This window comes from Galeopterus variegatus, unplaced genomic scaffold (genome assembly GCF_000696425.1).
Source record: "Galeopterus variegatus unplaced genomic scaffold, G_variegatus-3.0.2 Scaffold9939, whole genome shotgun sequence".
Taxonomy (NCBI): domain Eukaryota; kingdom Metazoa; phylum Chordata; class Mammalia; order Dermoptera; family Cynocephalidae; genus Galeopterus; species Galeopterus variegatus.
This window is the reverse complement of record NW_007736050.1, coordinates 43,304-60,086: the sequence shown is the minus strand read 5'-3', so window position 1 is coordinate 60,086 and position 16,783 is coordinate 43,304. Positions and strand designations below refer to the sequence as shown.

General features: G+C 41.3%; 2 protein-coding genes across 2 annotated transcripts in view; both read left to right on the top strand.

Annotated features, from left to right (window-relative positions):
* The first annotated feature begins 1,442 nt into the window (after positions 1-1,442).
* On the top strand, positions 1,443-11,317 carry DPPA4 (developmental pluripotency associated 4). Its single transcript, XM_008593982.1, has 7 exons — positions 1,443-1,466; positions 3,729-3,897; positions 4,995-5,155; positions 5,243-5,293; positions 6,323-6,635; positions 7,477-7,675; positions 11,287-11,317. The coding sequence occupies exons 1-7, from the start codon at positions 1,443-1,445 to the stop codon at positions 11,315-11,317; spliced, it is 948 nt and encodes a 315-aa protein (XP_008592204.1).
* Positions 11,318-14,499: 3,182 nt separating this feature from the next.
* LOC103609682 (developmental pluripotency-associated protein 2-like) overlaps positions 14,500-16,783 on the top strand; it is a 27,574-nt gene continuing 25,290 nt past the window's right edge. The window contains exon 1 of the mRNA XM_008593981.1: positions 14,500-14,574. Coding sequence (XP_008592203.1) covers positions 14,500-14,574 — 75 coding nt within the window. The remainder of the gene's footprint in view (positions 14,575-16,783) is intronic.

Sequence of the window (16,783 nt, the reverse complement as noted above, 5' to 3'; positions counted from 1 at the left end):
CAATAAGATGTAGAAAACAAAACAAAACAAAGCAGATATTGTAACCTGACAAAAGCAGCTTTGAGAATCCCACAATCATTGCTTCTTAACATAAGAAATTTCTTCACTTCATATCTCTGATCGCTGACAGCTTGACAAGGAGGAATGATATGAGGAGGAATTCTTTTCAAACTTTTTTTTTTTTAATAAGAAAATGACATTTATTTCTTACAGTTTCTGAGGCTGGCAAGTCCAAAGTCCATCTGGTGGTGGCGACAGCGACCCAGGGGTCTCACATTGCAACATGGTGGAAGCAGAGAGAGCACAGAGAGCAAGAGAAATCAAACTATTTTTAAGGAGGATCTTGAACTTCTGTGGGAATCAGTAGGTTAGGGGCCCACTTACTGTGCTATTGGGAAACTCACTAACACGATTTTATACAAATTTTTGTCATCTATAAAATGCAGAACAATAATGACTGTGAATTTTAAACCTAGAATTTGGTACATAACAAATACTCAATAGACTAAAGATTATTGCTATTAGTTGTTGGCAGATAGTGCTAGTTATTATCAGCACAGATTAAAAGCTGGAGTTTTAATTGGTTGAGTAACTTGGTTAAGAAATGGAATTTAACGTGGTACAAGAAAACAGTTTCGCTTTCTTCAGTCTGCCAGTTTGGCCCCTGAAATCTATTGTTTCCACAAGTTCCATTATTAAAACTCCTCACACATCCTGTTCAGTAGTCTCTAGCAACATTTTTTTTTTTCTGTATAGTTATTCTGAAGGAGTTTTCAACTTCCTAGTTGTCTCCCGAGCTGCACCTTGGATAATTATGTTAAAATTCACAGAAAAGGGCCAGGAATAGTATTTTATTTTATTTCTTTCTTTCTTTTTTAGTGGCTGGCCAGTAAGGGGATCCAAAACCTGTGGCTTTGGTGTTAGAATAACTGAGCTACCTGGCCAGCCAGGATTAGTAATGACAATTCAATCATCCAATAATCAACTCATAAGTAAGAAAGTATACAATTTTAGCATTCATTTGAGGGAAAATGTAGGCCATGTCTGTGCTCAATTCCAGGCAGAAGTTAGAGGTCTGAGGAAAGGACAGGGTGCATGTAAGTGGAATCCAAGTCTCTTGGAGGTCATCGGAAAGGGAATTTTCAAGTCTTTTCTTGTACAGCCCAGCTGTTCAAGTTAACATACAATTTTCTTAGTCTTCCTAATAAAGTTGCTTTTATTTTCAACCTCAAAAAATAAAAAAGCAATTTTAGCGTTCACAAATTGTGGGGGAGGGAACAGAAGGGGAGGAGATAAGAGGGGGAGGAGAAAAAAGCGCCTATGAGTAGCCTGAAGTGGGTGGAGACTTTTCAAAGAGGAATCTGGGGCCTGGGGCCATTTTGCAGTAAGAAGAATTTTTTTTTTTTTTTTTTTTTCAGTCAACCTCAACTTCTTTTCTGAGTATGGAGAATGCAAGAGGCAAAGAGGTAAATACAATTTTAGTGGGTTTGCTTTGTTTGTCTTTGTGGGTCTCCTGTTTCTCTCCTTGAGCACTTTTAATCTTTTTTCTTTTCTTTTTTTTTTTAAGAGAAAATTATGTATCTTATAATGTCCTCTTTTGTTTTGGGGTTTTGTTTTTTTTTTAGCAGCTAGCTGGTACAGGGATTGGACCCTGGACATTAGAGCACCACGCTCTAACCAACTGAGCAAACAGGCCAGTTCCTCTCGTTAGAGAAAGGAAAAAAACGTAACGCTTTAGACGTGGTTGCAGTCGGGGTGTGTTGGAGAAGCATGAGAAATGGGGTTTCCTGCTTTGATTTCTTTGAAGAGAGGCTTTATCCTGTCAGAAGAATCGAGTATTGGGGCTGTAAGGAAATGGTAACGAGAAAAGGGAAGGTGAGGGAAAGATTTCACGAAGAGTAATTGAGCTGAAGTTGGGAAAGAAAGAAATCCTTCGTTTCCCTTAGTCAGAGCGGGTCCTATCCCAGAGGTGCGGGCTCTGAGCTGGTCTCCTTTTCCCAGAGTCCTTGGGACCAGGGGATGAGCAGAAGCCATACACTGACAGGCAGTGAAGACAGGAGCTGAAGGACAGCGTTGGAGACTGGGGCCAGAAGTACCCAAGTGCCAGGCCGGGGAACCCGAGTGCTTTCAAGGCCTCTTTCCTAGAACCGGGTCGTTTTTCCACCCTCTTGATTTTTTTTTTTTTTTAAATTCCTATTTTTTTTTTATTCTTGTTTTTTTTCTTTTTTGTCGGCTGACCGGTATAGCCCTCTCAATTTTAAGACTTTTGTGAGCCCCCAAAGTGTGTAAGAGTTATGCAAATGTAAATTTTGAATACAAATGTAAAACTGCTATAGAGATGTTAAAAATGCCATACAAATGTTGATTTGGCCAGTACTCCCTCCTTGGGAGTAATAGAAAAGGATTTAGGTTTGGGAGCAAATTGACCTAAGATTTAATTTATGTCCAACATGCTCTTAACCTGTCTGCCCTTAGTTATGTAACCTCTGAGCCTCAGCTTATGCATCTGAAAAATAAAGTAATAAATTATGAAGATTAAGTGAATAAAAATAAGGAGCATGTCAAAACCCAATACCTGGTAAAAGATGGAGGCTCAAGACATGTCAGTTTCTCTGTATTAAACAACTTTATCTCCATTGCCCCTTCATTTCTTTTAATTGTATTCACCAATATTTATTAAGTGTCTACAATGAAAGAAAAGGAATTCTACCCTTGTGGAGCTTACAATTAAGTGGAGTAACAAGTGTTGGTCATGTAACACAAGCAAGTGAAGAATTGCAATAGATAAATACTGGGGATAAGGTAATATGTAGTTAATTTGACTTGGTCTGGAAGGACTTGAGAGTGTTCTCAATTGAAATAACCCTAGTGAGACCCGGCAAGAAAGCAAGAAAGTCAGATTTAAGAATGTAAATAGAAGGGGCTGGCCAATTACTCAGTTGGTCAGAGTGTCTTGTTGTAACATGAAGGTCAAAGGTTTGGATCCCCATACTGGCCAGCCACCCTCCCCCCCCACACACACAAAGAATGTAATTAGGTGGGGCTGGGGGCTGAGGAATGTCACTTCTGGCCCTAGGAACAACTTGGAAAGGAAAGGAATTGAACTTGGGGCTAGCTAGTTGCTCACTTGGGGGAGCTCAGTGCTGATAATACCAAGGTCAAGGGTTTGGATCCCTGTATTGGCCAGCCGCCAAAAAGAAAGGAAAGGGATTGAGCTTGAACCTTGGAGAGGGGTGTGAGTAGAGGCTGCAATTGGATATAAGAGGCTGGTAGGCATATTTCAGACATTTATCTTCATGGCAAGAGCGATAAACCACTGAAGGGATGTAAAGTTTGAGTAGCATCCGTCTGGCAACAGTATGGAAAAATAATTTATTTAAAAGGGGTTAGGAATGAAGGAATGGAAAATAGTTTTCTAGGTGAGAGACAGCAGATACAGTGGGTGACATAACGGCTTCTCACAAGGTAGAGCCTGTTTTCTTTTTGTCTGTATCTATACTTTGACTTTTTTTGTACTTTCAAATTGGCTTCCTCCCATTTCTCCATAATGGCTTCCCTGTCTTATACATAGAACTGGGTGTTAAGATCATACCCAGAGGAGAATACACACCACCAGCTAAGTGTGCTGACTTTCTAGATGCCTTAGACACCTAGAGTTATCTTAAGGCAGGTAGTGTATGTGGTGATTCAGAAACGAGAGGAATGCTGACTAGCTTTTCCATTCCCAGTGGAATTCAACAGAGAAGTCGTGGGAAGAATACGGGAATCCCAAATCCAAACGGGTGTCAGTAGAAACTGAAGAGGAACATTGGACCTCGAGTCAACCAGGCACATCTGCTTTACCAAGAACCTCAGCAAAGGAGACCAAACAAAAGAAATCTGTGAACGGTGACAACGGTGAGAGGTCTATAAATCTCACATCCCACTTCCTCAGGTCTGAGAAGCCTGAGGAGTATTTCTTTCTGAAGGAGTAGATAAAGTAGGGAAGAAATTTCCATTCTGTATTGTGCGAATCCTACGCTTCCTTGAAGCCTAGTTTAAATCGCACTTCCCTCAAGCCTTTTGGTCAGCTCTGCTATAACTGATCCCTTTGTGTCAAACTCCTACACCGTATTTGGTTCTGATCATCATTTTGCCTGCACCTGCTGCTTGGAGTTAAGGATCTCAGTGCAAAATGATTTGGGGACAGACAACTGTATGTTTGAAACCCCATCCTTGAAACTCCACTTCCTGAAAATTAAGTGAGGATAGCATCTACCCTGATGGGTTGGGTGGGGAGTGGAAGTGGGGAGCAGGTTTGGCTCTAATTAACATAGTATAGTTAGGTAAAACACCTGCATTACACTTGACAAGTAATATGTATGTACTCAGTAAACCGTAGTGACTCATAGTGTCATTACTGTCTGTGTTGCATGTAGTTCAGTGTGACTATAATGAGGTTTTGGAAGTGTGTTCTGTAAGTCATGAGTTGTGACACTGTGTGTGCAGCACAGCAACAGCACCAGGATGAACAGAAACACAGTAGAGCTGGGGAGAGTTATGTGCAATGAGGTCGGAGCACTGCCCTGACTGGGGTGGGCTGGAAGAATTACAGATGTCAGTGGTTGTGTGTGTAGCACTGTCAGGTGTGCATTTTGTTCTGTGGTGAGAGGACTAGGCAATGCTGAGTATTTACAATCTCAAGTCTAAGACTTCAGTCATTCCTCTGGGATGGAAATACAATCTCTAGTGCAACCACCTGGATTCTGTGGGTGGGTGGTCTCACAATGGAGCGAGTGCATGTGTGTGATAGGGCATTTCAGGAAGTAAAACTGGTATTTAAAAGTATTAAGTCCTAGGTTTGCGGTCTGTCCCTTGGAAGCTATGTGGTCTTTGGCAAGTCCTTTAACTGTACAATGCGGGATGGAGTATGAGGGCAAAAGTGACAGTAGTTTTGAAATTCTGAAAAGTTACACACAAATTAATTATTACTAATTTTATTCTATTCCCTTCAGCTTCCTGTCTAAAGGAAAAGGCACAATGCAATGAAAACCTAAAGCCTCGGAAGAAGATACCAATTCCTCCCTTACCCTCTCAACTGCCTCCAATCAACCTGCTTCACAGAGATGTTGTGCGGGCCTGGTGCGGACAGTTAAAACTAAGCACCAAAGGCCAGGTGAGGGCGCAGGGTGGGATACCATGCTGCTAGAAGGGAGGGTAGGAATCCTGCTTTCATTAATAACCCGTTATTCTCTTGTCTTAGAAATTAGAGGTATATAAGCGACTCTGTGAATATGCTTACCCAAACCAGAAGGTGAGTAATTTTTTACTTTTTATATAAATTAGAAGAGTGGAAGTTTCAGTTTTTGTCCTAATTACCTATTTTAGCATAAAAAAATGAGTACAGGGACTTTCTTAGCCCCTCCTTTTCCTTCCACCCTAGTTCTAATAATAATATTCCCCTGACCCCACTTTTCACCAACTCAGGCAAAGAGTTCTTTTTTTAAAGAAAAAAAAATTTTTTTTTTGAGGGGGGGCAGCTGGCTGGTACAGGGATCTGGACCCCTGATCTTGGATGTTATAACACCATGCTCTAACCAACTGAGCTAACAGGCCAGCCCTACCCCTGACCCCACTTTTCACCAACTCAGGCAAAGAGTTCTTTTTTTAAAGAAAAAAAATTTTTTTTTTTTGAGGGGGGGCAGCTGGCTGGTACAGGGATCTGAACCCCTGATCTTGGATGTTATAACACCATGCTCTAACCAACTGAGCTAACAGGCCAGCCCTAAAAAAAAAAATTTAATTGACAGATAAAAATTGTATACATTTATTGTGCACAACATATTGTTCAGAAATATGTATACATTGCAGAATGACTAAATCACGCTAATTAACGTGCATTACTTCACATACTCTTTTTTTTGTGTGTGGTAAGAACACTTAAAATCTACTCTCTTAGCATTTTTCAAGAATACAGTACATTGTTGGGCCAGCCCGTGGTTCACTCGGTAGAGTGTGGTGCTGATAACACCAAGGCCACGGGTTCGGATCCCATATAGGGATGGCCGGTTTGCTCACTGGCTGAGCGTGGTGCTGACAACACCAAGCCAAGGGTTGAGATCCCCTTACCGGTCATCTTTTAAAAAAAAAAAAAAAGAATACAGTACATTGTTATTCATTACAGTCACCATGTATGTTGGGTAAGAAGTCTCTTGAACTTACTCCTCCCAGCTATTTGAAACTTTGTATTCTTCAACCAACATCTCCCCAGCCCCCAGGCCACACTTCTGATAGTACTTTAATCTTTAGTATTATGACGTTTATTATTTCACCTTATTTGTAGAATATTCCTACCACAGCAAAAGAAGCCAGGATGCAAGGAAAATCAAAGAGGAATATGGGGGAAATGTTCCTGGAAAGTTCTGAGAAAAGGACCTATTCTGAGGAGACTGATCCCCCTGAAATGGCTCCTCCACCTGGGGAGGGACTGTCTACCCTAGGAGAGTCTGCTGCTCTCCTTGAGGGAATTAATCCAGTTGTGGTGACAACTACTGCCCCGGAGGCTGTGTTGGCCTCCTGGGCCAGAGTAGCAGCCAGGGCCGGCAAGATGGACGCAGTGGAATCAGAGGTCGTGGAAACGCCACCAGAGACTGAAGGTAAGGCTAATCGTAAGAGCGTGTTCTGGTCCAATGAGGAAATAAGCTTAAGTGATACTAACTTCTGATAAATTTTAAGATATATCAAAGACACCTCAAGGGTTGGTGATTCCTGCACCCCAGCCACAGAGTTTCTGATTCAGGTCTGGGGTAGGGCCTGAGGGTTTGCATTTCTATCATCTTCCCAGGCAGTCCTGAGGGGACGCTGATCCGGGACAACACTTTGAGAACCAATGTCTTCAATTATTGATGACGTCAGAGGATGATACCATTCTGTTGAGCTTTAGTTCTTTCTCCTTCTTTAAAAAGGAATTTAAAGTAAAGGCAGTGTCTAAAAGCAACTTCCTGGGTTTGAGCCCTGGATCTTCTTGGCATCTGTTAAGTGTGTGACATTAATGAGTCGTTTAAAGTAGTCCCAAGTTTCCTCATCACAAAATGGGTTAATAATAAATAGTACCTACGTCAGATGTTGCTAAGAATAACAGGAAATAAAACAAAAGAGGACCATATACTGCGTAGTGCATTGCAGTGACTTAAAGAGTTGAGACCCCTGAGCCTGTTTTGTGAAGGCCTTCCCAGCCACTCTGGGTTATTTTTTCTACCACCTGTCATTTGCAGCTGTCCCTCTTCCAACTAGATTTTTAAGTTTTAACAGGAACTTTTTTGCATTCTTTTCTAAAGGGAAACAGGATAGAGTAGAGGTTAAGTTAGGATTTCAGGGTTCATATCTTGGAACTGGCACTTGAGAAAGATGGTAGAATTCAGGGTGAGAAGCCTTGGTGCAGTCTGGAACGTGAGCATGTGTCCTGTTGTGTTCACTTACCTCTCTCACCTTGCCTAGGTGTCAGGTGGTGCGTGGTCCATGGGAGAAGTCTCCCTGCAAGCACAAATGGTTGGGTTCGCCTGCAGTTTCATGCTGGACAAGTCTGGGTTCCTGAAAAGAAAACAGGGAGAGTGAGTGCACTCTTCTTGCTTCCTGCCTGCAACTTTCCACCCCCACACATGGAGGACAATATGTTGTGCCCCACGTGTGTTCACAGGTAATTACCTGGTGCTGTTTTACAGACTAAAACCTGGGTTTCAGTAGGGGGAGGGGGAAGATACACATTAACCTTAATTAACCATATATTTGAAGAGCAAGTTGTCATAAAGAGTTTCAAGAAAATTATGACTCAGGTAAGTTTATACCCAGGAAAAAGCATTTTTGTGTCAGAGCTTAATGTTTTTACCTGGAGAAACAATTCTGGAGCAACAAACATTATGTACATTATGTAATTACAGCTGGCTGGCTAGCTCGGTTGGTTAGAGCACAGTGTTATAACACCAAGGTCAAGGGGTCAGATCCCTGTACCGGCCAGCCACCAAAAAACAAAATTATGTAATTACTGTATTCTAGGTATATGCACTACACAGAAATAATGACTAGCAAAAAAAAAAAAAAACCGTTAAGTTGCCTACAGTCTAAAGAGGATGTCTGGCAAATAAACAGCTAGAATACCTTATGATGACAAATATCAAAGAAGACGGTTTTCGAAGTTAAGGGAAGAATGGACTAGATGGAAAGAAGGAATAAGGTCATTTTTCAGCATGGGAAACAGCACCAAATCTGAATTTAAGACAGAGTAGAAGTTGCATGTAGTTCAGTGTGACTATAATGAGGTGGTATAGGGGGGAAGATAAGCCTCAGTTTTCTCATTTATAAAATGGGCAAAATAATACCTATCTGACATGTTGTGAAGATTAAATTTGTTAATGTATGTAAAATTCTTAGTGCTGTGTTTGGCACATAGCAATTATTCCAAGATCGGGGTCATCCAGCAAGCAGGATTAGTTTGAGCAATGCCATGAAGATGGAAATATACAATGTATGCAAAAAATGTTGACTCAAAATGAGTATTAGAGATTTTAAGTGATACTAATTTGGCATCAAATTGGAGTAAACTTTGAATGTTGGAAGTTTAAAGTTTATCCAGTAGTCAGTGATGTTCTTTTGAAATGTTTTATTAGTTTTATGATGTGATCAATGCAGTACCTTTGTAATCATTAAACGATCAACTTTAGAAGCACAATTATGAAGAGAACAAAGGGAGGGCTACAAAAGGTTTTTCTCTATAACTTAAGTTCCAACCACATTGAAATCAACATATTAAAGAAAATGACTTGACTAATGACCTGGGAAAAGGGGCCTGATAAATTTGCCGTTCTCTGTATGAACTATACTAGCTAAATAATGATGATTTCTGTTTTTAAATAAGGATGGGAAATATTTTTATTAAAATATGCCACCTAGAGCACAGCCTTATAACACCAAGGTCAAGTATTTGGATCCCTATAATGGACAGCCGCCAAAAAAATAAAGTATGCCACTAAAACTGATAAATCTGGGGAGAGGTTGGGAGGAATACTGTTTTGAAGACACCACATTGGACCAAGGATGAGCAGTCCTGGATCTCAGTCCTGTTTCTACCAGTGACCGTTTTAATAACTTTACACATGACACAACTTTTCTGGACCTCAGTTTCCACATCTCTAATATAAGGAGCAAGTTGGACCAGAAGGTGTGCAAAGGTCAAACAGGTTTAAAATTAAGAAGTTACCAGGAATTTTATCTCCCTGTAAGGGAGGTTTTATTTTATTTCAAAAGGCCATTGTATTTAGTTTTATAAAGAACCCATTGAGCAAACTTATATGCGGTTTTAAAAAAAAGTGGACATATGTAAAATTTTGAAACCTTTTCCAGGAGTGGATGGGGCGAAACCAGGAGTTTGAAGTCAGGCAGCTCTTTATCCCTGGTGGATGGGCCATCAAAGGATTTTAAGTACATAAATGGATTGAGGTATCTACTGCAGATAAAGGGGGTGAAGGGTACAAAATCAATTAGAAAAATCTTGTGGGAGAACCCAGATTTTCATGTGTTTAAAGCGCCTGGCACCTTTTGTAGATGCTAGAAGAGAAATCTGGCTTCTAGATAATTATTTGGTGGTTATTTAAATACTAGTAAGGATAATAAGATTTGTATTGGTGATGAGGACAGAACTTTAAATTTTTGTTTTGTTTTGTTTTGGCAGCTGGCTGGTACAGGGATTGAATCCTGGACCTTGGTGTTATCAGCGCCACATTCTAACCAACTGAGCTAACCAGCCAGATCCAGAAATTTAAATTTAAAGAATAGCAATCTTGTAGGGGCAAGCTAAAGGAGACAGAAAGGAAAAAGTTAAGGAGAAAGGCTGGAATATGAAGTCAGTGGGAGAATTTGCATGGGGAAGTTGCCTTAAGTAACATCAAATAAAGTCAAAGAAGGTACAAGTAATATACTTGCCTGGATAATATAGGAGATTCAAAGCCATGAAGGATGCAGATAATTTGATGTTGGTTGAATAAGAGGAAGAAAGAAATAGAGACTACAGTTGGAGGTACTTTGTATTACAGAGGGTAAGCTTATGTATAAGGATACTTCAGAAAGTTCGTGGAAAAATAGAATTAAAAGAGAATACGAGTCTTTCCATGAACTTTTTTTTTTTTTTTTTCTCTTTTTTTTTTTTTGTCCCTTTTTGTCTTTTTCCGCATCCGGCAACGGATCGCAACCCTCAGTGTCGCCCCCGTACCGGACCGGGACCAGCAACGGGATCCCTTTTTGTCTTTTTCCGCATCCGGCAACGGATCGCAACCCTCAGTGTCGCCCCCGTACCGGACCAGGACCAGCAACGGGATCGCAACCCTCGGTGTTGCTCCCGCGCCTCGCTCAGCCAGTGAGCGGGAACTGGTCTGTATGCGGGATCCGAACCCTCGGTTATACGAGGTGGGAGCGCCGCCGCGCTTCCCAAGCGGCGCACTATAGCAGTGCGCCACCGGGCCAGCCCTCCATGAACTTTTTGAGGTAACCACGCATGCTTCTGGGGTTACTAACTTCAATAGGAACCTATGAAGAGGAACCTATGAAGAGGGAAGATGAGAAAAAGAATCCCTCTGAAGAAGGAGACTTGGTGCATCTCAGGCTTGGCTCTCAGGGGTCCATCTCCCACCCTTCCTCAGTTGTCCCAGAACCACCCTAGGCTGCAGCCCAAGCTCTGTCAGCCCACCTTTGTTCTCAGGCTTACTGAACACCAGAGGTCTAGGACAGCTGGCAGAGGATAGAAACTGGAAGTGGGTATGCCCCTCAGTGTAGACTTCTTCACCAGCCCCTCGAGGTAGAGGCAGCCCCTGGGTCCTGGCACAGTTACCATCTCCTGTAGGAGGAAGTGTGTGAATGTGTACTTGGTTTTTTTACCCCCTTTTGGCTGTTCTGCATCTTGCTGCAATTCTCTTTTGACAGTCTCTCTATGCCAAGCAAGTCTAATAGGGCTGAGGTCACTTTGGATAACCCTTTAATGACATACTTGGGTCTCTGGGCAAATGATAAAAAGATCCACTCTGGCACCTCTTCTGGCCATGGCCTGAACAGGACAGGAATATATTACAGAAGCATGATAACTTGGGTGATCCTCATTCCTTGATGACATGGTCACAAGCTTCCTTTCCACAGTCCTTAAGTTTTAAGGGCAATTGCATTGGCATTCCAGTTGTAGGTTTCTTGGCTATATTCAAGGATGAAACTTGAGATTTCTTTTTTGTTTCAGTATTTTTAAAAGCACACATTTTATTTGCTTTATAGGAACAAGGTCTTAATAAAAAGCCTCCAATGAGAATAGAATACCAGGAGAAAGGGCACATCTGTGTTTGTAATTAACGGTGTAAAGGCTCGACTCCACAGTGCCACTGGCGGCTGAACTCTGGTCCTCTCCACATCCTGCGTGCTTCCTGCTTACAGGCCGTGCAGACTGAGCTGCAGACGTTACCCTCAGACCCCCAGCAGTGCCTGCTGCTTCATGGACTGTGGTACACAGACTCCTGTGTTTAAAAATGGAAAAACACTTTACAAATTATCATTCATTCCAGTTAATAAAGTTGTTCATACTGCTAAATGTCTACCTTTATGGGACAGAAATGACTTCAACAGCTGTTTTTGTGGGGTGTTTTTGTCTTTTTTTTTTTTTTTTTGGTGGCTGGCATGGGGATCTGAACCCTTGACCTTGGGCTAATAACACCACACTCTAACCAACTGAGCTAACCAGCCAGCCCCTCAGCAGCTCATTTAAGAACTCCAGCTGAGTATTGTGAAGCTGAGGAAACAGTAGTTTGCTTCTGTGCTGGATTTTCTTCCTCAGAATTCTACTTTAGGAGATGTTCCATTCCAATCATAAATTCTGTAAAATGTATTTTAAGGCAAAGGGATACTGCTACTTTTCCCCTACTCCCTAAAACATGATTCTTAATATACAAAACATTTTCCGTTTTCGTAACCTGAGACCTCTACGGTTTTACTCTGGGATAAAAACACAGGGTGTTCGTCAATGTTATGTCCACTTATAACTTTTGTGTACTTCTGTTGCTTAAAAATGTTCAAGGTTGCTTCCCAATCATAAATATGTAATGTATATCCAATTTAAAATGTGTATATAAAATAACTAATCTATTGTATTTAGAAAAGCACATTCATTGCATGCAAATTATTGTTAATGTTCTTAACTCAAAATAGGATTAAGCCAAAAAGGATGATTTTCTTTTGCATGATTCATTTATTTTTAAAACAACTTTACTGAGGTATGATTGTCATACAAAAAGCTTCACAAATTTAATGTATCTAACTGATGAGTTTGAATCTTTTTTTTTATGTACTTCCTAAATTATATCCTGTGAGATTTGGAAAAGGTCTCTTGTTTTTTACTTGTCTTATGCTTTTAACGGTGGTTTCCAACATTGTTTTATTATTATATTGTGAATACGGGATTTTTTTTTTTTTTTGGTACATGAATGTTCATAGCAGCTTTTTATTTGTAATAGCCCCAAACTGAAAACAATTCAAATTTACACGAAGTAAATGGGTACACAATGTATAACGTATAAGGAGATACTACTCAGCGGTGAACACCGATAGGCTACTGGTATATATAACAATGTGAATGAGCATCAGAATAAAAATGCTGAAGTAGAAGAGCCAGACCCTGCCTTTACCCCCAAAAGCATACATACTGTATATTTCCATTTATACAAAGTTTAGAAAATGCAACCTAATATATAGTGACAGCAGATCAGAAGTTGTCTGGAGATTGGGAGTGTGCAGGAAGGATGGCAAGAAGGAATTGCAGGGATTTTTTTGTTTTTTTTAACCCTTCCAATGAACATATAGAAAGTAATGCACTAGAAGGAGTGGTGGAGTTGGAAAATTTGTAGTAATCGTGATATATAGACTTGTAAGTTTAGGCAAGAATCCTCAGTAAATGTTAAAGCAAGAGGAGAGAGTTTGTTGAGAAGCAGGATGTTTCCGTGGTCCACAGTGTTGCTCCTCCCCCCATTGCTTATTGTTGGTCAGAATTTTTCATTGTAATTGTTGGGAAAATAAAACGGTTTGGTCAGGACCCTCGCCTCGGGTTCAGTTGGGTGTGGTTCAGCACATCGTTTATAAGCAAATTGTGGGGGGGGGGAGTTAGTGTGCATGTGCACCAATGTATCTTTTTAGTTTTGTTGCCATTCTTGTGTTCTTCAGAGAGTTTTAGTGAAGCAGGTGGGCAGGCATCTGCCTCGGGTGTCCGCCGGCACAGCCATGCTTTCCTATGTGCGGCTTCCAAGGACCTGTTTGCTGGTTGCCTAGCTTATAGACTTGCGTGTGTGGGGTGTGGTGACCCAGCCTGGCATTTGAAGGGTCTGTGACCCAGTGTGGAATGGGCTTGAAGGGTCTGTGAGCTCCAGATCCAGCCCTAGCTTTACAGTCGGCCCAGTTGGCAGGATTACCTGCAGGTAAAAGAGCCTGACAACTAGCGTGGCCCTGTAGCTAGACTACTGGCGTCACTAACAGGATTCCGACAGAGCCAGAGCTTTACAATTGGCACAGTGAACAGGATTAAGAGAGCTACAGTTGGCTATGTCGACAGGATTCTGACATTTGCTGTAGTGCCACAGTAATTAACAATACATTTTATCCCTTATTGTATGTGTATTACTATTTTTATTTTTTATTATTATTTTTTTATTTTTATTTTTTAAAAAGATGACCAGTAAGGGGGTCTTAACCCTTGACTTGGTGTTGTCAGCACCACGCTCACCCAGTGAGCTAACTGGCCATCCCTATATAGGGATCCGAACCTGTGGCCTTGGTGTTATCGGCACCGCACTCTCCCGAGTGAGCCATGGGCTGGCCCATGTATTACTATTTCTAATTTTGTTACCTTTTAACTTTTTCTCTTTTTTTATTGGATTTGTCAAGTTTGTATTCTATTTCCTTCCTATCTTCCTTTATTAATTTGGGAATTTTACTTTGCTTTTCTAATTTTGTATTTTTTTATTATTATTATTTTTGACAGCTGGCCAGTACAGGGATCTGAACCCTTGACCTTGGTGTTACATAACCGCACTCTAACCAACCAAGCTAACCAGCCAGCCCTACTTTGCTTTTGATCCTGCTTATAGATAGCTCCCTGTTTCCAACCCTTAAATAAACTTTAATTTCTCTTTATACAAAATAAATAATTGTATCTCACCACTAAGATGGTTTATTTACTCCTCCTTCCTACCCCTGGCAAGATGAAACTCCTTAGTCACATGCACACCCTGACTCGCCCTAATCCCCACAAGCCTGCCAAAAATTCCTGTAATGTTCTAACCACTGCACTCTCCCCCCACTCCCTGTCACTCTCCCATGCTCCCAGAATACTATTAAAAGAAAGAGAGACAGTTGGTGCTGTGTACTCCGTGTGCCTCAGATGAATTCCATAGCAGAAGAGTGACATAGTGTGATCCTGCTGTTAGTGGGGAGCCAAGAGAGGAGGAGATGTGCACTTTGATTTTCCATCCGGATATTAAAGTAACAGCCATGCAGATGAGCCCGTGCTCGCAAGTGCATGTGGTATGAAGCAGGTGTGAGGTGCAGTGGGAATGGACGTGTGAGATATCTGGAGCCAGCCCTCCAAAATTCCCTGACTCTAAAGGACCATGGAGGACTCCAAGAGCAGGGGCTGAAGTCTGAGGGCCAGCTGAAGAGAGCCTGTGAACTCCCTGACAGGAATCAAAAGTGGATGTGACTACATTCTCTCTCTCTCTCTCTCTGTCTCTCTCTCTGTTTTTTCCTGGTGGGTGGCCAGTAGGGGATCTAGATCCTTGGTTTCATAACACCACACTCTAAACAACTGAGCTAACCGGTCAGCCCAAGAAGGGGCTTATAGACATAAAAGTTGAAATTTGGTTATGTCCACCTTGATAACAATGGGAAGTACAAAATACCACCGGTAATATGCTTGCCTAGAAGATTTAATGTTAATCTGACCACGACGAAGCATGTCCTGATTATATCTGTTGTCTCAGCATAATTATTAAGTGAGCCTAACATACTTAGGCTACCTGTTTTCCCTGTTTCTAACACGCCCCTGGCAAGATGAAACTCCTTAGTCACATGCACACCCTGACTCGCCCTAATCCCCACAAGCCTGCCAAAAATTCCTGTAATGTTTTAACCACTGCACTCTCCCCCCACTCCCTGTCACTCTCCCATGCTCCCAGAATACTATTAAANGTGGGAATGGACGTGTGAGATATCTGGAGCCAGCCCTCCAAAATTCCCTGACTCTAAAGGACCATGGAGGACTCCAAGAGCAGGGGCTGAAGTCTGAGGGCCAGCTGAAGAGAGCCTGTGAACTCCCTGACAGGAATCAAAAGTGGATGTGACTACATTCTCTCTCTCTCTCTCTCTGTCTCTCTCTCTGTTTTTTCCTGGTGGGTGGCCAGTAGGGGATCTAGATCCTTGGTTTCATAACACCACACTCTAAACAACTGAGCTAACCGGTCAGCCCAAGAAGGGGCTTATAGACATAAAAGTTGAAATTTGGTTATGTCCACCTTGATAACAATGGGAAGTACAAAATACCACCGGTAATATGCTTGCCTAGAAGATTTAATGTTAATCTGACCACGACGAAGCATGTCCTGATTATATCTGTTGTCTCAGCATAATTATTAAGTGAGCCTAACATACTTAGGCTACCTGTTTTCCCTGTTTCTAACACACTAATAAACTTAAATTTCTCACTACAAAATAAGTAATTGTGTTCCACCATTAAGACAGTTTATTTAGGGCCGAGCCAGTGGCGCACTCAGGAGGGTGCGGCGCTGGAGTGCAGCAGCACTCCCACTGCGGGTTCGGATCCTATATGGGGATGACCGGTGCGCTCACAGCGCTCACTGGCTGAGCGCGGTGCGGCCGGTCTCAAAAAGGACAAAAAAAAAAAAAAGGTAAGACAGTTTATTTACCCCTTCTACACAAAAAATCTACTACACTCCCACAATTATTAAGTGAGCCTTGTTTTGAGTGGCAGTTACTTGGGCACTTTCATATGTAAAAAATCACAGAGCTATGCACAAGATTTATGAGGGGTCTTCAAAAAGTTCATGGAAAGGTTTGTATTTTCTCTTAATCCCATTTTTCAACGACTTTTTAAAATACTCTCGCATACTTTTTTCTTACCTTCACATATTCTATATAAGTTAAATACTATTTTTTAAAAGTGTCCTGGATTGAATGATGTTAAAAGGGTATTTGGGGGATAATTGGGAAGATCTGAACATGGAGTGAATATTACATGATACACAGCAACGTTAAATTTCTTGGTTATGATAACTATATTATGGTTACATAGGAATATATATATACTGTATATATAAAATATACAGAGAGAATATTAGAAAAATGTTAATAACTAGTTAATGAAGTACAGAATATACATGTATTATACCAACTTTTACGTTTGAAAATTATAAAACCTTGGGAAAAATATTCAATTGCATATATGAAAACAACCTTTTGAAATATGTCAGATATGACACACCTCTGCTCAAAACCCTTTCATGGATCTCATTCAGAGGAAGAGCCAAAGTACTCATGAACTCCAAGGCCTCACCTAATGTGTCTCCTACCCCTGTTCCCCTTATCTCTGACCTCATCTCCAGCCACCCTTCCTCCCCTGTTCCTTAACCATGCCAAACATCCTCCCACCTTAGGGCCTTGTCACTAGCTGGAATGCTCTTTCTGCGGATGTCAATATGGTAAACTTTCTTACTTTAAG